The 22,942-nt window shown below is 39.6% G+C and overlaps 1 protein-coding gene across 1 annotated transcript in view; it reads right to left on the bottom strand.

Moving 5' to 3' along the window:
* The window catches only part of LOC149463049 (filamin-B-like), a gene marked incomplete at its 3' end in the record, with an annotated part of 254,729 nt that overhangs the window by 3,818 nt on the left and 227,969 nt on the right, over nucleotides 1-22,942 (bottom strand). The window contains exons 22-27 of the mRNA XM_089676035.1: nucleotides 22,161-22,334; nucleotides 18,779-18,941; nucleotides 13,748-13,908; nucleotides 11,807-11,974; nucleotides 4,103-4,226; nucleotides 1,464-1,620 (exon numbers count right to left, since the gene is read on the bottom strand). Coding sequence (XP_089532161.1) covers nucleotides 1,464-1,620; nucleotides 4,103-4,226; nucleotides 11,807-11,974; nucleotides 13,748-13,908; nucleotides 18,779-18,941; nucleotides 22,161-22,334 — 947 coding nt within the window. The remainder of the gene's footprint in view (nucleotides 1-1,463; nucleotides 1,621-4,102; nucleotides 4,227-11,806; nucleotides 11,975-13,747; nucleotides 13,909-18,778; nucleotides 18,942-22,160; nucleotides 22,335-22,942) is intronic.

Genomic DNA, 22,942 nt, shown 5'->3' with positions numbered 1-22,942 from the left:
TCATCAATATGGGGACAAGCTGCTTGGGGGGGGTGGAAAGCTCCCCAAAGCACCCCCCATGTTGAAGGCATGTGGCCTGGTATGATTCAGGAGGGGGGGGGGTGTGCTCGCTCCTTCCCCCCCCCCCCCTTTCCTGACCTGCTGGGCTGTATGCTCGGATAAGGGTCTGGTATGGATCTTGGGGGGACACCGCACGACTTTTTAAAAGATGTTGGCGAGGGGGTTCCCCTCAAAACTCATACCAGACCCGAAGGGCTTAGTATGGATGGAGGAGGGACCCCACAACGTTTTTTTATTATTTTTTTAAATTATTTTTAATGCCCTTTCTATACAGCTGAGCTGTAATACGTAGGTGGGTTGTTGTGTGGGTGTGGCTTTGGCTTGAATGTAGGCAGAGACACAGGGGGCCTCCAATATCTTATTGCCCAGGGGCCCCATGAGTTCTCAGTCAGCCCCTGGTGTGAATATTTCCTTATCAGCACATGTTTAGGAGATATTCACAGTACCTACAGATAAGACTTAGTATAAGCTTACCTGTACGTACAATTGTAAATCAGAACTTACTACTGCTTTATCAAAAATTTCAGGAAGTTATACAAAAGAGATAGATATATATTATTATGGGTTCAATTCTCAACCATGGCGCCTCCTGCATGGAGTTTGCATGTTCTCCCTGTGCCTGCGTGGGTTTCCTCCGGGTACTCCCGTTTCCTCCCACACTCCAAAGACATGCTGGTAGGTTAATTGGCTCCTGTCTAAATGGTCCTAGTTTCATCCCTGGCCATGCAGGATCTCCTGCATGGTGGGGGTTGGGGAAAGACCTGGCAACCTACCCTGTAAAATAATTGCTAAGAGAATTCATGGAAAAAGTTGCTTACAAGTGACAGTCCATGCAATCGCCAAGGGTTGGATACGACTTAATGGAGAGAGAGAGAGAGAGAGAGAGATACACACAACTCAGTTGAGGGGTACTTATAAGAAAGGGCAGTTGTGTAAAATGTTTCCTTTTCCCAACATTTTCATCTATCTAGCATTGAATAATTAGCAAAGTGAAAACCTATTTTTGTATTTTAAGATCTCAATATACTTTGGAGCATATTTATAAAGCAATTAATCTGTCATTCAGCAGGTGAATCTGCCAGGTCAATGTGTTTTAAATGGCAGGGATTGATTCTCCACCAGAGAAGGTTTAGCAAAAGTCACACTCTTCTGATATACAATAACCCTCCACGTAAATCAATATAGCAAACAGGATTAATTAAGTTCGGAAGCAGAGCAAGCCTAGCCAACCCAAAATGGAGACAGTGGGAGAACCTGCAATTACTGTGCACCGTATATGGGATACTGATCTAGACTATCAAAAAATTGATAAACTACACAGCTAGATGTCCGATTTTGGCAAGTAAGGTATACAGGAATAACCAAAGTAGGCAACCAACAAAAATCCATTGAATTTGACTTACAGTAATAAGGACAGAAAGATCTCCTAGCCCTGCATCCTTGGTATTAACTGCAAAATCCACAGGAAGACTGGCCAGGACCCCTTGAGAGCTGAGCCCAGGACCACTTACAGTCACCTTGCTGGGATCGTAGGTTGGAAGAACCTTAACCTTGAAAGGGCTGAAAACATAGGGAAAATTAGTTATTTAAAACACGAATATAATGCTGAAGAAATACTAGTCTTCTCCAGTTGAGACTTTCCCATCAATGCAAAACGAATTTCTCAATGGTGCCTATAAAAGCAGTGAAAGATAAAAGGTTTCTAAAGGGTTGTTATAAATACACCCTCCTACTAATATTTTACCAACATGGTAGCACGAAAATTGCATGATCTAGTTTTTGTAGTGATGCAATTCTGTATACCACCAATCATCCACTAACAATAGTGCCAAGATACACATGTACACTAAGGTGATGGGACAAGGCACCACACCTGGCTTGGTTCTGAACACCGGGAAACTCGAATTATGTTGACTCTGCAAATATAAATTAAAAAACAACAAATATAGTAAAACCAAATCCAATAAATCAGCATTGCTTTTCTTTTGTTTCAACACACGTGTGGTTTATTAGATTTGACTTTATTTTTTTTCTGTTTAAGTACAATAATTGATATGTATATCTGTGTAGTCAACACTATTCGGTATAACTATAACCAAACAGTTTTTCCTTCATTTTGAATACAGTAAGGGTCATAACCCCTCCACTCGGGCAGGACATGAGAATCTCTCCAGCAGGGACTATAACAGCAATAACAAGCAATTTAAAATGGAGAAGGGTTAGGATCTGAAATAGACCAACAAATATCCTAATCTGCTGAGAATCACAAAATGTATAAATTCTGATTGTGCTTCCCTATGAACTGGGCAAATCAGCATGTGTACAGAAAGGGATGGAGAAGCATAAAAATTATATACAGTACGTACATACAGTACACAATTTTTAATACTATAACTGCATCTGTCACAGTATTAAACAGACATGCGGCCTTTTTCAGACTGCAATGGTCAATGCAAGCTAAGGCCACTTCTGAAAGAAGCTTTCAGTTTGCATGAGATCACACATAGCTCACACATGCGATTACCTGATTGGAAACCACTGACTGGTTCCCTATTATTACTGAGGGCTAAAGCCATCTTTGGTAGCCGGGATTGACAGTTAGCAGCTGTGAAATGCGTCAGCTCGTAGCTGTCAATGGGATGATGTTTATTTAGGTATTCTTAACACAGGGCATCCTGATAGGAACTTTGATATATATGTAGCAGGTGCTACCTGCTGATCTGTCTCCTTCTCTACCCACCTGCTATGCAAGGGACTTCTTCCTCCCCACCGGCACATGATAGGAGATGGTCTTAGGAGGAGAGACTGTGTCTCCCCCAGCTCGAGCTGCAGTTAGCAGCAGGAGAGCTGTCAGCTCCTCCCCTGTCCTCACAGTGAGGATCACTGCCTACTATCTCCCTTCCCAGTCATTGGCTGCCCATGGCCATCAGGCAGAGGAGAAGAGAGAGAAGACTGTGTGGAAGGGATGTGAGATCCACAGCTGCAGGAGCAAGAGGCTATTCCCCTCCCCCCTCCTTTGTGTGTGGGCATCTACAGCCATAGGCACCTTAGCAGTGCAGCTACTTGGGCTACCTCCAGATATGCCCACACAGACATCGCCGAGTCCCTGGGACATAAGGTTGCCAAATGGTCATCTTTCATCCGGCTGCAGACCTTCAAGAGCCTCTTCTGGGACACACTTCATCAGAGAGCCTGTAGATCTCCATTATTGGTGAGCAGGCTGAGGCCCACCTTACTCTTACTATACCCCCTCCCCCCCTTTTCCACTTAAAGACTCATTTGCAATGGAAACCAGCAAAGTGAATAGAATAGACAAGGTATTTTCTAGCAAAGTAATACCTTTGGGCTCATTCATAGCTAGCTGAAAACCATGGACATCTTTACCTCAAGGACTCCTCCACTCAAAGAATTCAGCCTGCAAAGTATGTCACTAGGTAGCCGTTTCTCCTCCTAATAGAACTGTTTATCTTAAAGGGGAACTCTTACCCAGGTTTCATATATTGTACTGTCTTTTTTTTTGCCTGCGGCATCAGGGCTTAGAGGGAGCTGACTGAAAAAGGTCTTACTTCCCCCTCTTGCTCCTGGCATCATAGGTTCACCTAGGGTCTGTTGGCCCTACAGTCCGGTCCATTGTTATGGTCATTATTGCATATCTTTGCAACTCTGTTAAATGCTAAACCCTATAAATTGGGGAGTACCCAGTGTTTACATTTCTGTTACCTGTTGACTTTATCGTCTAGTAAAATATTATCCTGTAAATCTACTCCTTTTTGGTGTCTTTAGCACTTGTGTTCACAGTTATCTTATTTAGACAGGTGTGTCAGAGGACTGAGGTTGTTCTTGGAGTCGGGGAACAGAAAACATACAATAAATCAAGTGGCTCTTCAAGGGGTAGGGCTACATACAGATTGTGTACAATAATAGGTTAACATTTTTTATTCAATTCTACTGTAAATGGGCAGTCATGTTTTCCATAAAAGTGAAATAAATGTCCCATTCCTAAGACTAAAAAGAATAGAAATATAGCTTTTTTTTTTTTTACCTCCGAGGAATCTCCTCATCAGCATACTGTACAGACACTGTATAAGGACCTTCAACGCTTGGTGTGTACGCCACCGTGTGTGTCCCATCTCCATTTTCTGTAATGTCAACTGGTTCTGCAACTCCTATGAAGACACAGCAAATTAGTTACAGAATTTCTAAGTCCAGCTGAAAAAAAAAAACTTCTTTAAACTGAAGCTAAAAAAGGTGTGGGCAAATTGGCATAACGGAAGATGAATAGCCATCAAAAGCATCCATATAAGTCCTTGGTTTAAAGTTCTATGCTTTTTTTTATAACATGTAAACCATTTTATTCTTTCAGTAAACTATACTACGATTACTTTTAAAATTAACTATAAAAAACAAACTACAGTATCTGGTATCACAGCTACTGTGAACTACTCAGACTCATTTTTCACAATAAACTCCTTTTTCTTCAGATCATGGAGGAATGCCTGTGTATTTTAAATACCTTAAAATTTAACAAAAATCCACAAAATGTTCCATATAGACAAATACCATAGTCAAATAAAAAAAGCTCATAGTCCCCTTCCTTGAATGTGAATGTTTTCAGATCAATCCATCCGTTTGTGTAAGGAAGTTCTTTATATTCTATTCATTGAATATGGATGCTTTTCTCTGCACTACCCATAATAATTATTGACCTGCATACATGAAATGAGGCCTTACTTATTCCCTGTATGGGGGGCAAAATCATGTCTCCCTCTCAAACTGGATGACTCCATTATAAGAAAACTCTGCTATCTGGAAATGGAAGAATGGTATTGCACGCAGTTTTGATTTTTGTTGTCTCCAGGTACACCCAGATTCTTCTCAGATTGGTAATTTGTTAAAAATTAGCCTTCCCCAAACTGTATATTAAACCCAAAACTTTTAAATTTATCCAAATTGAAAAATTAAATCCATTTTTCTATCCTTCAAAATAGAAAACAGCCCCGCTCAAATGCCGCTGTTCACTTAACTCGCTGGCTCAAACTGCTACACGTCAGGTGTCAATCTCCTAATATCTCGCTCTTTAACAGATCTCTAAGTATAGAAACAGGCCTGCACACTGTTGAATGTTAGCCATGGTTACAACGATCCAAGGACTGGCTTCACCTTAATCTGCCCCCATAAGACTAGCCCCTCTGATGGGTTTTACCTGGATAGGGCTTTATCAAAGAAGTGCTCTACGATTCAGCCTTATCCAAGTGAAGTGCAACATAGGGGCACATCTTATTGGAGGAGATTGAGCTGAAGCAAGTCCTTGCAGCGTTGTTACTTTGGATAACATTCAACAGTGTGCAGGCCTATTTCTACACTTGGACATTTTTCTTTCCTTATCACCTTAATACTGCCATAATATAAGTAAAGGCAGAAAAGGTGGATGCTATTTTCTGAGAGAACGATTAAAAATGGTGCAGCAGAAAACACAAGCAACCAATGCACTCCATGAACAGCTGTTTACAGCTCAGATCACACGCACAATGTATAGAGCCAATCGGACTGGCTCTGTACCTTGTGATAGCTGTGAACCAATCACAGCACTTACAAGTGTAAACACCACTAGTGTTTACAAAACGTCAGCCCATTCACAATGAAGGAAGGGGGGTGTCGAAATCTCACATGCCAATAATACACTGGCAACAAAAAGAAAAGGATGTCGAAATGTGTGCACTGAATACAACTGATGTGATATAAAGAATCCTCTACAATATGTTGTATCCCATCATTACCAGTGACAAAAATAATGAACCTGGCAACTGTAAAACATCTTAAAACTACCATCACACTTTGAAAAGCTTAGTATGTCATTTTTAGGCTTTTCCACACATCTATCTCTGTGTCACACAAGGATGACAAAGTTTATGAATTATTTCTTACAATACTGAGAAGTGCTCCAGGAAATTTTAAAAGGAATAATTCTTTTCCAACCTTTCATAGCAAAAAAAAAAAAAAGAAAAGGCCCATTTATTAATACATGGGCAGAGAAGTGGAGCTGTGGCCAACAACATTCAGATTTCAGTTTCAGACTGCACATTGACAATGAAAAAAGCCAATATACTTAAAGTGACACTAAACGTTGGTTTAAAAAAAAAAAAAAAAAAAAAAGATTCTATTCTTGTATTATCACTGTAAAAAGTTCCCCCTATTGCCTTCACCTTCCTCAAGATCTCCACATTCCCTTTTTTGCTACTGTAATCGGATTTGCTACTGTAATCTGTGAGAGGGTGGCTAAGTTTCTTCTACATGTCCCACCTTCTATTGCTGGCTCCCAAGATTGACTATGGGATGATTAGTGTGCATAAAGCAGTGCTCATGACTGCAACTAACATGCACTAGTTGTTCCAAACCACTGGAAATGAGGAGGGAAAAAGAGGTTTGACATCTCATGGAGGACATGGCAAGGAGGCAGAAAGACAGTAAGAAACAATTTCATATAAAAAAAAAGAAAAAAAAAAAAATAGATTACAGAGCCATTGAAGTAGTGGATACACTGTATATGGATTTTTGGCTTATAACATTTAGTGTCACTTTAATAGCTAAAAGCTAATATGTGAAAATAATTGGCATTTTTCACTGTGCATTTTCCACTGGTAAAAGAGGCCAGTTGAATTTTTGGAAATCCAAAAGTAATAGAGAAATAAATGGACTACGTTTATGAATGGAGAGCATCTTTCAAGAAGAGGTCAGAAAAGAAAATGTTCAGTTTAAAAACTATGAAGTATAAGTTGTAGTAGCAACACTTAGCTGATGTAAGATGACATTTTTGAAGGAAAAAGCATTAACTTTAATAATACTGGGAGAGGCTGCTGCAAAATCCGGAAAGGACTCCTGAACATTGGTTTTAACCCAACTGTTTATAATGCGCAGTCCTCAGTATTATTAGGTGTATCCATTATACATACATTTTAAATTAGCCCAAATAAAATCAAGAGAAAGATGATCATTTGAAAGAAAGCCCTTAAACCAAGTAATCAGCATTTTGCAGGAAGCAGCAAGCTATCCCAAGTTAAAGAAAAAAGCATTTCTAAAGATATAAAGATGAAATATAATGCACTGCAGCAGCATTCTAACTACTTACAGTATGATATGTTCAACTGCTCAGCTTACACAAAAGACAGTCCATCTAATGCCTGTATTTTTTTTTTCCTTTCAGGGTAATAAACTGGCATTTTCAAATCTGTAAAAAAATGTGACTGTAGCTGGGTGGCCTTTCCTAAGCCTCACTCCCCCCTTACCACCCACCAACCCCCCGTTTTTCCTTTCCCCTTACTCCCATCTGCCACCTTGTTTTAGGGTTCTAAGCGCTTTCACCATACAGAATGTCCTGTGGTGGGGCAGATGCCACAACCCTCATGGAACTGTTTTGCGCATTTTTTTCAGCCTTTTTTAAAATATTATATCATAAAATAAATGTAACTATACCCATGCCTGGATATAAATATGATAACAGCTAAACAAGAAATTTGTTGAACACAAATTCAAAACTACATAATATAAAGAGCAGCGCTAATTTACAAAAGTATGAGCAAATAAAGAAAATGAAATAAACAAGAACGTAAAAAGACTAAAAAATATCTGTGCCACTTCCTAAAGTGCTCAAGAATCTAGACTTCGTGATATCCTCCTTCCACCAACAATAGGCAAACAAAGCCTCTTACCACCAGTCCCTGGCGATGTCATTGTGTGACGAAACGCTTAGGGCAGAGTTGCAGGACATGTGATGTCATCACGCTTAGGATCGCGGCCATCTTACCGGAGATCGGTTCATGGGAGTTTTAGAACATGAGCATGTGTTTTTATGAAATGTAAGTGGATACATTTTTTAATAAATGTGGAAGTTCTTTATACTGCACCGTGAGGCTGTTATGCCTTTTTATGAATGCCTACTGATGGGAGCTTAATACTTGCCAAGTGGTGTGTGGAGCAAGCCCCAGGCATCTTGGAAGGTGTCCAGTTGGATATACATGGATAAACCAGATCTGGTGGAGGTGTTGGATCTTGTGAATATCTATTTCAAGCGCGGGGTAGGCCACTCTTTACTTGGGAGGGTCAATACCTTTTGGCAACAGGCTTTGTGTGCTTTTTGTCAGTAGAAGGAGGATATCACAAAGTCTGTGTTCCTGAGCACTTTAGGAAGTGGCACAGATATTTTTTTTGGACCCTTTTGGGACTTATGTTCTTGTTTACTGCATCTTTTAATTTGCTTTTTTGTAAACAGCACTGCACTTTAAATTATCTATGCAATAATATATAATAAATTACCAATAATTGGTTCAAGACACTTTATCAAAGTGGATGAGCTTTTACAGTTGTGTGTCATGTGTACTTCAGCACATTTTTCGCTGTTACTCCCAGGTTAAAACTTATTTGCAATGTTTGTTTTGTTTTTTAATACTTTTGACGCTTTCTGGGCTGTTGTAACTTGTCCCTTGAATTGAAGCAACAGATTTTTCATCATGTAAACTTTATGTATCTGTGTTTTATAAAACTGCAATAAAAACTTAACAAAATAAAAAAAAAAAAAAAACAAATTGCTTTGTGAAGGCCTCAGTATTCCAGCAAAAGTCATGTTTGTAATGTGTAGTCACTTTCCATTTTTTGCCTTTCATTAAATAAATGTAACATTCCCTAATATTGGGTCCTAAGAGAAAATAGTATTGGGAACATTTGACCAGAAGAGTTAAAGAACATTTGATAAATAGAGAAAATAGTCAACACTATAGGACATTTGATCACAGAGACCTCTGTCTGCACAGTGTTCAAAGCATATGGAGATTCCTCTACTCTCTAGGGATGAGCTGCAGGTTCACCCATTGTTCAGGAGATTCAGTGAATGCACAAACTAATGGGTGCTCACCCGAGCATACAATATTACTACAACTACTAAATATGACAGCTTCCTGCTCAGGGGAGCCAGCACCTGCCTTCTGGCACATTAAGTTGGGAATTACAATGAGCGGTAATTGTAAGTCCAGGCTCCATGTATTACACACAAGGTGGACTAAGGAAAGGCCATAACCATCCCAAAGTTGGTCTTATATGCCACCTGATGTCAGGACTTTAAAACCTCGTATTCAGGGAGAAGGGAGATGGGCAGGTGTATCAAGATTTCAGGGCTACAAAGTATACTACATGCTCTGTACTTTACATGATATGTACCCTTCACAGAATTATAGGTAAAATAATGAGTGCATTTCTCTAAAGGGATAACAGACTAAAAAAAAAATACTTGGTGATGATGTAAAACCTTACTGGTTTTGGAAACCCTGACCTAGGATAAAGCACATCTTCACAAAGTTGACTTGCGGACTAGGTCAACTACATTCTGTAGCACTCTACACTACTCATTTCTCCCAACATATCAGAACTTTCTTTTGGCTTCCTAATCTTGTATGGTTGGTAATTCCAGCATACAAGGGTCTGATTGTTCCATGTTCAGAACAGCAATCATCTGTATAGTTCTTGTCAACTGATACCATTCAACAGGATAGCCTGCTGCATCTCAGGTGCGTTCCCACGGGGTCTGTAACACAAGCTAAATTGCCCATCGACAGGAAAGTGTCTATTGATGTAGATCACGGCTTGTATTCAAAGGAGCCAAGGAGCCCAGCATTCAGGGAAAGGATGGGGGAGAGTGTGCTAAGTTCCAGTGCCGATGACAGAAAGGAATTACATGAGCTAGCCAAGTGTGCATTAAGGACTTCATAATCTGTAAAAAGGTTTCTTGTAGCTAATAGCAGGAATGTGATTCTGCTGTGCATCTTTTAAGATACAATGTTTGCATGAAAAGTAAATCTGATTGGATGCTATCGCATCAAGAAGAGCTTTAATTTTAGGTTTTATGGATTATGAAACTTCCAAGTGTCTTATGATGCAGTGAATATCTGACTGCACAAGCACATTGATTGTATGATACAAGGGAATTTGTAGTCCCAATACTCACAAGCTCATATCTATGTCTTTACCATTTTCATCAATTTAATTTATTTTTATTTCAAAGAATCTACCTTCCAGGCTAAGCCATTGGAGCCAGTGTTAATATAATAAGCCTCATCCTACAGGCACATCAATAGTTTCTAGTGAAGTAGGCAGGATACTAGTCCAGCTTACAAATTAGCATCCTCTATTGTTCACTTGACAAGGTACTGTAATGCAACAGAAAGACTTGTACACTGAACTGATGAGATGTGATGTGAACGCTGGATAATACTGCTGCCAAACATTAGGAGAGACTATATAAGCGAATATGTTATAAAAAGTATGTATGTGGTAGATAAGTGTACATTCTGTGAACGCCTAGGGCGTACACAAATACAGTCCTCGTTGCCGACAGTCAGTGCATGATGGTAGCAAATAGGCACATAGCAGTTTAGCTGAATCTATTGTATTCTTTATATCTCATTTCTGTGATGTTTCCAAAGTTGGCTCCTGATGTACAGTAAAAGTAACCATTTTGCAGCACTAAAAAATTTTTTAAACCAGCCAAGTATTACAAAAAAAAATAACTGCAGTGCTGATCACAGCAACCAATCAGATTTTAATTTTTAATTTAATAGTATACTGTAGGTTAGAAACTGGAAGTCAAATTCTGTTGGGCTAATATGAGAATACAGTTCTACCAAACTGAGAGGACAGTTGCCCCCTACATTTTTAGACAGTCTCGGAACAATGGACAAATGTTTGTTACAGGTGTGAGAATGCACCTTTTCATTTGCAAGAAAAATCATTTAACTGTGAAAATTGGAAGATTTAAGGCGGTAAACCTATGATTTAGGTCTAAGGAAAAGCAACCAGAAGCAAGATCAAGCAAGATCAATCAAGACTTGATTGAATCTCCATGTTTTTTCCTGGAGCAGATGACAAAAATTCCAAACCTGGCTCTTTTGCATCTCGCTTGAAGTCACCTTTAAAGAAATTTGAAATGGCTCTCAATGGACTCCGTTTCGATAATGAATCTGTCTCATCAGCTAGAAATAAATAGTGTTATAAGATCCATCTTAAGAAAAAACATTTTTCGTAGTAGTGTGCCGATCTCATACCCGTGGACCAGATGATGTAAAAGCACATTAAGAGGAACAAACAAAATCATCCCCTGCTATCAATGTGTGGCAGAGTGTAGTACTACTTACAGACTGCATTCAGTTTTGGTGCAATGTTTGAAGAAAAAAAAAAAAAAAAAAAAAAAAAAAGAAAGTGGGGGGGGGGCTAACCATTTTCTCCAAGAGAAAAAACAAAAAAAAACAAAAAACACAAAAACAGCTGTTATAAGGCACAACTAAACACAAATGCATTGTTTGCATAGAAGGCATTTTAATGAATTCACGGGTATGACGGTTAAACAAAGATCAAGATAGTATATTTGCAGACTTTACATAACTACAAGCTGTAGTACAGGTTGCAGATTTTCACCAGCTTTTTCGCTGATGTAGAAAAGTCCAGTGTTGACAGCAGACAATGCTTAATTCTCTTCCAACTGCCTTCTGACATTGCCATATGTCAGTCTTACAAGGTCGGCCCATAGCACGTGGTAATGGCAGGTGGGCAGACACTGACAAAATGCACCCATTTTGAACTACAGTAAATTTCCACGGTTTTTCTCCATCAGAAAAAAAAAAAAAAAAAAAAAAAAAGGGTTTTGGTCTATCCCCAAATACAAAAAATGATCTCTAATGTAGCCAATGTAATAGGAAAGCCTTACCTCTTGGTCCAATCACTTCTACAATAAGAGGAGCCACGCCAGCTTTGCTGGTGTCCACCACAAACTGTTGAGGAATTTTGGCTCGAACCGCATTTCCCAATCCAGGGCCTGCAACTTTTACCTTATTGGGATCAACTATATCTTTTACAGGGACCTTGAATGGACTTCCTGCAACATACACAGGGTAATATTTAAAATTAGACAAGGCCATCAACAATCTAATGATTTTAAAACAGAGTAAAGGTATGTAGAAACACAAACTTATATCCTGTAAAGCAACGTTCAAACCAAGCTATAAGCAAAAGCAAATATACCCTTTAAACTATGGACATTCAAGACCACCTAATTCTTTAGCTGCACCCAACTGAAGTACCAGCAAGTCTTGCGATTGTTAAAATAAATGCCAATGTTTCAAAAGTTTAGGCAGCCAAGGTGTCTGATTATGATGGTGGTATTGAAAAAGTTTTTAAATCGATCGCTCTGCTGGTGTCAGGCTGTGCTGTAATGTATTACTAGGTTCTTGGTTTTTTTTTTTTTTTAAAGTGAGAAGAAGGAGGTAGGTAGAAAAAATAAGTACTGCATCATTACAATCAACACTATACAGTGTACACTACACCGTGATCAATTGTTATAACAGTGCAGCCTTACCTTACAGTTTAGTGGCTTTTTATGATTTACTTGCATTCTACCCGTTAAAGCAGAGGTATATGCTCAAGTGTCTTGCTCTAAGGTTGCCTTATCCTCTGCCTGAACTCAGTGCTCATAAAAGATACTCAAAAGACAGTCAACAAAGCCATTATTTTTTTAATGTAATTCTGACGGTGCCTTTAATTTACAGACAAGTTTACCAGCAGCCATGACTGTTTGCCCATTATCAGTCCCAACTCAGGTAGGGGAGAATCTTCCTGTCTGCCACTTCTGCTCTGGCAAGGAAAGCACACAATTCTTCATGAGAGGCAGGTGATAGGCTCTCTTAATCTGGTTCAAAAACAACTCTGTACTTTTAGTGCAAGCTGTCACTTAAGGCATGCCCCCACCCTGCAGTCTTTTTTTTTTTTATCTAATGCATGCACCCCATGCCCGATTCTATTCTATGGGTAGCTGTACTCATAGCAGCCTCCAGTTTCCCTGCAGAACATGGCTCTTCCTATAGGAATAAATGGGCCCAGCTGAGGTGCCTTCTGAAGCAAAACCTCCAGGAAGATTACACAGTGAAGGTATCTTGATTGTGGATAAAAATAAGTATTTCTCCAGGTGAGCTGCACTCAGGGGGGCAGGGGTATCCCTTAAAAGTCAACTTGTACAAAAATGTACAGTTGTCCTTTAAAAAGAGTTGACCACCTACTATGGATCCTTCATTTATAAAAAGCTATAAAACAGCCAACATATAAATGGTGTTTCAGATGGCAAGAACGTAAAGTTCATTTTTTTATAGACAAGAATAATGGGTACCTTATACAGCAAAACAAATTACAGTATTTCACAAATGTCTGATCCAAAAAAGAAAAAACATATGATGAAAACACGTATCTACTTTCACCCAAATGAAGGTAACGAAACAATATATAACTTAACTGAACAGTTTTCAGCTAACACACAAAAGGAAAATTTACTGTCTGCTCCGGAACACTGAGGTTTGGTCTGCGGATAGACTTACAACCACTAAAACATCTAAAACTACATGCTATATTTAGGAGATGAAAGCTTAGGTCATTTTTAAGTGGTCCATTTTTAAATGGCTCATGTTGGCCTCACAAGCATGGTAACAAATATATGCGCCATAAAACATAATGGCAGCTTTTGACCACAGACACTGCTGTTTATTGAGTTAACACAGCTCAGTCTATAATTTACATATTGAGATATTCATTCACTATTTGCAGCAAGACATGTTGCCAAAAATCATAGCCAATTGAAGGATGCCAGCAATATTCACAGTACCTGGAATATGCTCCCCGTCATATGTTATGTTGACATCATAATCTCCTGGGACGTATGGTATGTACTCAACACTGCAGCTGCCATCTTTGTTGTCCTTACAAGACATTTTGGATTCGGATGGACCCTCAACTGTAATTCCCAGACCACCAATACCTGCCCCTCTGAAACAAAACATAGCATGTCATTACAGGATGAACGTTTTATTTCTCTGCCCCTCCACCTTCACTGTTCAGCCCACCAAGAATATCAAGTTCAACTAGAGTTTAATGTTCTATTTGTCCATTGTAATAAGGTTGCCTTGATGTATTCTAGGCATTTCAGAAAATCAAATGTAAACTTGTTTACCATTAATCATAACTGGAAAATCAATTCCGTACAAACTGTGCCCAGAATAAAACATTACTACAAAGCTTTTTGTTAAAATTCTATTTTTAAGCGGTTGTGGATGAAATTCTAATGTAAATATGTCACCATTTTTAAAAAATTAAGTTAACATTTGAGAAAGCTTGTACGGAGGTAGAATAGTGTATTATGGTTGTCAATATGATATATATATATATATATATATCACATACATATGTTAGAGGAATAGAGACTGTATACTTCGGAATGTATATACACTTTCTAAATTAAATTTAGAATTCGCTTAAAGTGGTTGTAAACCTCTGACATAACCCCCCACCCCCAAAAAAAAAAAAAACCCCACCTACTCTTCTATGTGTATACTTGCTTCAATCCAAAGCATTGTCTGCAGTCTAGTTCATATGCTATCTGCAGGAGTCATTTCTGACAGACTCTGCCAGGGAGCTACAGCACACAGCCTGCGACTGACTGCTTAAAGTAGAACTAGAGGCCATACCGTTTTTCATTTTGGATAGAGCAAGGGAGAACTATAATCCCTGTAAGATTTTTTTATTTTTTTTGTCATCTGTGTCCCATTATGGAGATTTCCCTGCACTTCCTGTCCCATAGCCAAACAGGAAGTGAGAGGAAATGCCTGAAAGTTAAGGGAATTCATTTCCCTCCACTCAGATCTCAGATTACACTCTGCTCTCTTCTATATGCTGTGCAGTGTTTGCTGTCAGGTGTCCGGCCACTGCCCGCTAGAGCTGAGAAATATCCTTTGAACTGTGAGGTTTATTTACTATAGCTAGAGAGTGCAAAATCATGCTCACTTCTGTTTAGAAACCAATCACCTTCTAACCACAGCTTATTTAAATTGAGCTTTGGCAATAAAACCTGGAAGCCGATTGGTTTCTACGAACAAGTGAGCCTGATTTTGCACTCTCCAGCTTTAGTAAATAAACCCGTGTGTTTTAGAAGGCTGTAGGAGAAGACAAGGCTGCAGATCTACATGTACAATTGGTACGTTAATCACACATTAAATGTGATTTATGCCCTTGTACTATACAGAGGTTGATAAATCTGCAGGGGAATTTTACAATCTTTCATGACCAGCTTTAAATCAGACAGCTTTACCTTTTTGCTTTCTTAGATTAGTGATGTGGAATATAGAAAGTAAATTAAAGGCACACAAGTCTACTAAACTGAGCAATACCTTTGCCCTATATTTGTCATCAATAGTAACCACTTTGCCTACGCTTTGGGCAGTTCTGTTTTTCGACACAAGTCTACTAAACCTTTAAAAAAAAGCACAAAAAAAAAAACTGCTTGTGGTGATTAATCAGACCATTATGAACTGACAAAGGGCAACAGTAATACGACAATACTGGGAAAAAAGTGAAAAGAGGACCATACATTCCAGGGCTAATCGGTTTAATAGAACGAAAAACAAACGTACAAACAAAATAATGAGTATTAGATTCCAAAGGAGTCCTAAGGGCCATGTCAGACATTGGCTTAGCCACAAATTGCTGAAGGAGAGCAGGTCACCCTAATGATGTAGTACTAGTACAACCTATTGCATCAACAAGTCTATTCTTAGCAATTTGTAGCTAGTGATTTAATAGCTATAGTCGATTTGTTGCTGTTAATAGCTGGCACTATGAATTGCAGCTCTGAGGAATCGCTGCTACAAATCTGTCTGACATGGCTCCAAGTTACTTACAGACCTATCAATAGTACAATATTAATTTAAGTCTGCAGACTCTGCTAATACCACCTGACCAACCAATCTCATGTTTATGGTTACCCTAGGACTTCTGGAGGCTGGGCAATTTTGCAAGGGATGTACTTAAAGTAATGCAAAAGTACACAATTTCTTTATTAACGTAACAAGTTGCTGTTCTTTTTCACTGCAGGTAAATACAGCAATACATCGGTTTAAGAATGCCTCGGTTAAAGTAATTTTCGGTTTACAAATGAAAATCCACTTAAAATAATGCCTCAGTTTACAAATTTTGTATGAATTTTTTTCGCAATACAAAGTGTATATCAGTGCTGATTTTTAAATGCAATTGCTGGCTTTATTTTTCTTCACTATAGCTCACAGAATTAGCTGTCACTTTCCCCAAAGTGAACGGAAATGTTGTTTCTTTTAAGAAACTAAAAAGAAACATTGTTTGCCCCCCCCCCCCCTTTCCTGACCTGCCAGGCTGCATACTCTAAAAAGGGTCTGGTATGGATTTTGGGGAGGACCCCCACGCCATTTTGTTTTAAATTTTGTCGTGGGAGTTCCCCTCAAAATCCATACCAGACACGAAGGGCTTGGAATGGAGGGGAAGGGGGACCCCACGCAGTTTTTTAAAAAAAATTTTAATTGCCGGCAATTCTTTTACATTCAGCTGTCAGTGGGGAACCCCACTGACAGCTGAAATATTAACACATGGTTGTCACTACATGACTTGATAAAATAACTCATGCGGTATTTATTAGTTTTTACTTTTTTCTGATCTCCGGAACAGATTAATTGGTTTTCAATGCATTCCAATGGGAAACGGCGTTTTGGTTTAAGAATTTTTCGCTATAAGAAAACTCCTGCGTAACAAATTAAATTCCTAAACCGAGGTATTACTGCAATGGATTTCAAGCAGAAACAATGTGCCATCATGGAGTTCTTGATGGAGGGGTGAAGGCTGTCCAATATCCACAGAAGGATACAGAATGTTTCCAGGGATTACACCATTGACACTGCTCTTCTCAATGTTGTCATCTTAGTAAAACATTCTGTAGAATTCAGTGGATGTAGGACAGCCTGTGCCCCTCCATCAAGAACTCCATGATGGCACACTGAGAAAGAAAGAGGGAGAGCGAAAGAAAGAAAGAGGGAGAGCGAAAGAAAGAAAGAGGGAGAGCGAAAGAAAGAAAGAGGGAGAGCGAAAGAAAGAAAGAGGGAGAGCGAAAGAAAGAAAGAGGGAGAGCGAAAGAAAGAAAGAGGGAGAGCGAAAGAAAGAAAGAGGGAGAGCGAAAGAAAGAAAGAGGGAGAGCGAAAGAAAGAAAGAGGGAGAGCGAAAGAAAGAAAGAGGGAGAGCGAAAGAAAGAAAGAGGGAGAGCGAAAGAAAGAAAGAGGGAGAGCGAAAGAAAGAAAGAGGGAGAGCGAAAGAAAGAAAGAGGGAGAGCGAAAGAAAGAAAGAGGGAGAGCGAAAGAAAGAAAGAGGGAGAGCGAAAGAAAGAAAGAGGGAGAGCGAAAGAAAGAAAGAGGGAGAGCGAAAGAAAGAAAGAGGGAGAGCGAAAGAAAGAAAGAGGGAGAGCGAAAGAAAGAAAGAGGGAGAGCGAAAGAAAGAAAGAGGGAGAGCGAAAGAAAGAAAGAGGGAGAGCGAAAGAAAGAAAGAGGGAGAGCGAAAGAAAGAAAGAGGGAGAGCGAAAGAAAGAAAGAGGGAGAGCGAAAGAAAGAAAGAGGGAGAGCGAAAGAAAGAAAGAGGGAGAGCGAAAGAAAGAAAGAGGGAGAGCGAAAGAAAGAAAGAGGGAGAGCGAAAGAAAGAAAGAGGGAGAGCGAAAGAAAGAAAGAGGGAGAGCGAAAGAAAGAAAGAGGGAGAGCGAAAGAAAGAAAGAGGGAGCGCGAAAGAAAGAAAGAGGGAGCGCGAAAGAAAGAAAGAGGGAGCGCGAAAGAAAGAAAGAGGGAGCGCGAAAGAAAGAAAGAGGGAGCGCGAAAGAAAGAAAGAGGGAGCGCGAAAGAAAGAAAGAGGGAGCGCGAAAGAAAGAGGGAGGGAGCGCGAAAGAAAGAGGGAGGGAGCGCGAAAGAAAGAGGGAGGGAGCGCGAAAGAGGGAGCGCGAAAGAGGGAGCGCGAAAGAGGGAGCGCGAAAGAGGGAGCGCGAAAGAGGGAGCGCGAAAGAGGGAGCGCGAAAGAGGGAGCGCGAAAGAGGGAGCGCGAAAGAGGGAGCGCGAAAGAGGGAGCGCGAAAGAGGGAGCGCGAAAGAGGGAGGGAGAAAGAAAGAGGGAGAAAGAAAGGTCGAGAAAGAAAGGCCATTTCTGAATTACTTTTGCACAGCCCTCATACAAAAAGCCACCTGATCAATTCAAGCACAATTTTTCTACATAAGTGCAGTATAGCTTAGTAAAATATAGTGCGCCAAGTAAAATTGACACGTAACACATCACGTTTACTGATATAAAACCTACTTCTATATATCTTTTGCATGGCTGTTAATACTTATCTGATCAGGCAGAAATGGCACAACGATAAGGGATGTGTATTTCTGTAAATTAAATGCTCAACTCCATGAAGCAGGAGGTGGCAGTTTAAGGACCCTAACCAAAAAGTGATATTTTTAGTTTTAGAAAGGAGAAGTTGAACCTCTGTTGGGTTTTTATTTCCGCCTGTGTGCTCACTGGGGAGATTTCCTCCCCACACACAGGGTCAGCAAGGGATAACAAAAATCTCACCACTGAGGACAAAGACAGCAGCAAAAAATTCTCAGTAGAGGTGAAAACATTTTGACCCCGGTCATCTTATTTGCTATTCTGGGGTGCCGTTGTGGTGGAAGTTAAGGAATATGTTCATAATGGGGTCATGGACTGTAATACAAACCCAAAAGAAACGAATGCTTTTCCACTCTATCCAACAATAAGAAAACAAAATGTGTATTATGCTTAAATAGATATTTAATACAAGGTAAAGCTTTTTATTCTACCTTGTGATTACAGAAAATTTATTTGGCTTATTTGTAAGAGCCTCCTGCAGCCCAGGCCCCTGTGCCTTTACACGAGAGGGATAGCAGCCTTCTGTTACGCCAACCTTAAATGGGCTTTTGGGAACCGATTCATCATCATACATCACCTTCACAGAGTGGACACCTAATAAAAACAAATTTCAGTTATACATGCTTGCATCTTACTGTTCTGATAGAATATCATTCTTTTTGAGTAAGGACTTATTACCATATAGTGGTGGAAACAGAAGGGCGAAAAAAGGGAACAAAAAAGCTCCACTAAAATTATGAAAAGTCACACAAGGGCAGCTGGCACCAGAGCCGATGACACTTTACAGCAACCCTTTCCTCTGAAAAGTACAAATTACCTATTTAAAGAGACCTTGTCACCAACTTAAAGGATATGTTCACCATTTTTTTGTTCTACATTCCAGCTCCCCTATGTACCAATATAGCAATAATTTACTTATTTTGCAGAAATTCAAATGCTTTCCATTTTCTCTACCTACCTTTATGTCAGTGTCCAGATGGCTGTCCAAAACGCTTCTCCATTACTTCTGCCTTATGCAGGCCATAGATGGGGAGAAAAACTGCAGATTTTTCTTTTAAAAAACGAAAAATCGGTTGTTCAAGTGGCCGACGTTACCATCAATGGTAAAAAAAATCGGCCGATTTTCTACCCGTCTAGAGCCGGCATTACTTCCAGGAGAGATTTTAGATCTTGACAAAGGAAGGAGTTGACCAGCTGAACTCATTAGCACACACCTTGCATCATCCACCCTCCTACCTCCCACACACTTCCAGGTGCACGAATATTAAATGAAAAGCAATCAATCAGTGATCACTGTTTTCACAAAAAATGCTCAGATACCAGTTTTTTTTTTATTTTCCAACTTTAACTCTCAATACTGACCAACCATGCCTTGACACTATGTCCCTGGGTGGAGGCAGTTATTTTGGTAAAGGCAGTGCTTTTGCTTCCACATTTCAGAACCTCCAGCAAGGAGAACCGTGAGCAGCAAAAGTAGCATCACCAACTCTCAAACTTTGCTTGGACTATCAGAGGCAGCAGTGTCTTAATCCTACAGCAGGTATGGCTGTAAGGCTATAAACACGGGAGTGCCTAGACACCCTCGCATACCAGAAAATGAATGGATGTTTTGCAGTAGGAAAGAAACGGGTTCATTTACAAGGTGCTGTTTAGGCAGTGTCCTGAAAATGTATCCTTTATCAATAAGGCATTACTTTTTTTCTTATAACATGGCAAACATTTGGGTTTAGTTTCACTTTAGGCTTGAGTCTACATGGGCATTTTCTTTGTAACAATTCATAGGGCCTACAGCAAAGTTGTAAAACTACAGTTAGCAACTAGACCCCCTCCCCTCATCCCATATGAATGACCTTGCACAGGAAAGTGTCTGAACTGCTCATTAAAAGACTGTCAGCAGTCAATTCCCATAGCAAACATTTAACTGTTTTTTTTTTTTTTTTAGAAAATGAGTAGGAAAAAACTTATTTCATACATTCCCAAACTCCAAGACCCCAGTGCCATCAATTTCCTTATACTTTAAATTTAATTAAAACAAACTTAATGAAAAAAAAAAAAAAGTACATTTGTGGCATTCCTAGAAGACAACGGCCTTAACCAAGTACTAAAATGCCTGCTCTTGTGTCTATGACTTTACTGACATTTTCCTGTTTTGGTTTCCGATTTCACAGAGACGGTATCTCTGTAACCACAATGTTGAAAAAAAAAAAAAAAAAAAAAAAAAAGAACTGGGATTAGAAGATATTGTGGTTTGGGGTTACTGTTCTAACACTAAAGAACGAATAGAAACTACTTTTTCCATGTGTTTATTTGTACTCCGCAACTGCTGGAGTACAGAACAAATAATACGCACACGTGTAGATCACCCTGCAGCAGATATAGTGCAGAAGGTAAAGTGAATGATACAATCCCAAATCTCGATCATCTACCATATGTTACTACAGATCCTTTTCAATAACACATTTGTCAGCCTTTGATCCAAAACCTTTAGTCCTGTCAGTCTATATTCCTAAACAGTAAGTTAGCCAATAAAGGATATCACTCCCTCCAAACTTTCTGCAAAACCTTCAACAGGCTTAAGTAAAATTTTTAGGAGCGAAATCAGAAATTGTGTGTATTATGTGGAAGGCTGGGATCACCAGCCAGACGTATTGGTACAAGCAAACCGTTCTTTTTATTTTCAAAAATAGGCAAAACACTGAATAGCTTATCCTCCGTAAGAAAAAAAACAAAACAACCTAAACAAAGTCCATCGATTTAAAAAATAAAGACTTGGCTCACCGTCAGTAACACTAGTCCCTTATAGTGACACTAAAATAAATTTAGTTTTTTCTATTAAAATAATAAAGGTTACTCATCTGAAAATTATTGCACAGAGCGGCCTTGATCCTCCACTTCTCCGGTCCCTTGCTGGTGACCTCGGCTCCTCCTCTTCTTCTTGTGTTCCCATAGCAAGCTGCTTGTTATGGGGGAACACTGTGCATGCTTGTTCCCGAGCTGTGTGTATCTATGGAGACACGCTCCACAGACACACACAGCGGGACTTAGTCATATACAGTGAGGAGGAAGCAGGGGAGGCAGGAAGGGACTGGAATAAAAACAGCAGCAGGAGCCTATGGCTCCTGCTGTTACTCAAGTCCTATGAGAAGAGGAAGAGAAGGGAGAAAAGATGTATCTGTGCATAATGCTGGATTTCTTCTCCCCTCTCCCACAGGTAAGGGGGAAAGACAGAGAACAGTAAAACATTTATCTACTTTTCACAGTTCAACTTTAACATGGAATTAATTTGGATCCCATGCCCAGGCTGTACACAGAACCTTGACTTTTCACAAAGTTGAGATTAAACTTCATAGCCTTCAAGCATTCTGCCCCTACCATTAATTGTCAAAATCCAAAGCCTCAGTAAAATGTGCAAAAGCAACCTGTGATAGAGAGTACAGAGTTGTCTGAAGGGGGAAGGAGGAGTTCAATTTCTGCTTGAGTTACTGAGCTCTGTTAACAGGCTGAAGCAACTTATAAAAAAAGAGTAGCCTAGAATATCAGTAAAAAGGAGTGTAGAGTTCTGCCTGCTTTCTATAACAGCTGCAGAAAGTAATGCCTCTCAACAATGCATGTAGTAGAATGGGACACGTTTAAAGTTTATAAAAAAAAAAAGTGTTAAAACTCTTTACCAGCTTTAACAGAAAGGGGTAATTAAAAAAGACAAAAAAGTTTTGTTCTGCAGTAGGCACATTACTGGCCTACAATCCACACCGCATTGGTTTATATTGGTGCCTTCTATTCATTTTATCATGTAGTTTTGTTATGATGAATTACCTTTTTCAAAAGGTATGTATTCCACCTCATAAGTCCCATCACCGTTATCTTTAACCAGGCAATCTGTTGCCGCTCCGGATGGATTGGTGATTTTGGTTTTGACGTGATTTCCTCCAGTTCGTGTCAGAGGTCGGGCATCCACTGTAAAAGTTGTTGTGGCTTCCCTAAATATTCCTGTGCATTAATAAGATTCATTAGAAGAGTGTAATACCACTGTATAGAAAATATACACATGGTTGCAGGAAAGATATTTGCAACATCTATGGCCTGCCTTAGGCAGTTGCCAGTCCTTGTTTCCGTAAAAATTCCAACATTTTGGATTTCCCATCACTATTTATACTAGAGACAATAGTCAGGACAAAGTGCAACTCCCCAGCCAGGACATAGTCATCAATAAAAAAAGCTGACAGGGGTTCTAACTCTTCCACACACCATCCAAAACTACAAAAAGGTCTAGACCAGGGATTTCAAACTGGCGGCCCTCCAGCTGTTGCCAAACTACAAGTCCCATCATGCCTCTGACTTTCGGAGTCATACTTGTATGTCAATCTTGCAATGCCTCATGGGATTTGTTTGGCAACAGCTGGAGGGCTGCCAGTTTGACACCTGTGGTCTAGACGATGAGCAGCTCTTGGCCAACTGAACAGTAGATTGACAATGCTGCTTCTAATTGTGAAGCAGTGGCTTAACGATATCAGCCTGCAAAAAAACCTGCAGATTCTCTGTATAAGAAACTTTTCTCAATCGATATACAACAACCAATTTGCTTGATAAGACAGTAC

The sequence above is a fragment of the Staurois parvus genome, unplaced genomic scaffold, assembly GCF_062004578.1.
Source record: "Staurois parvus isolate SC_StPar_1 unplaced genomic scaffold, SC_StPar_1.0 ptg000162l, whole genome shotgun sequence".
Lineage (NCBI taxonomy): Eukaryota > Metazoa > Chordata > Amphibia > Anura > Ranidae > Staurois > Staurois parvus.
The sequence above is the reverse complement of the archived record's forward strand: the minus strand, read 5'-3'. Positions and strand labels throughout refer to the sequence as shown.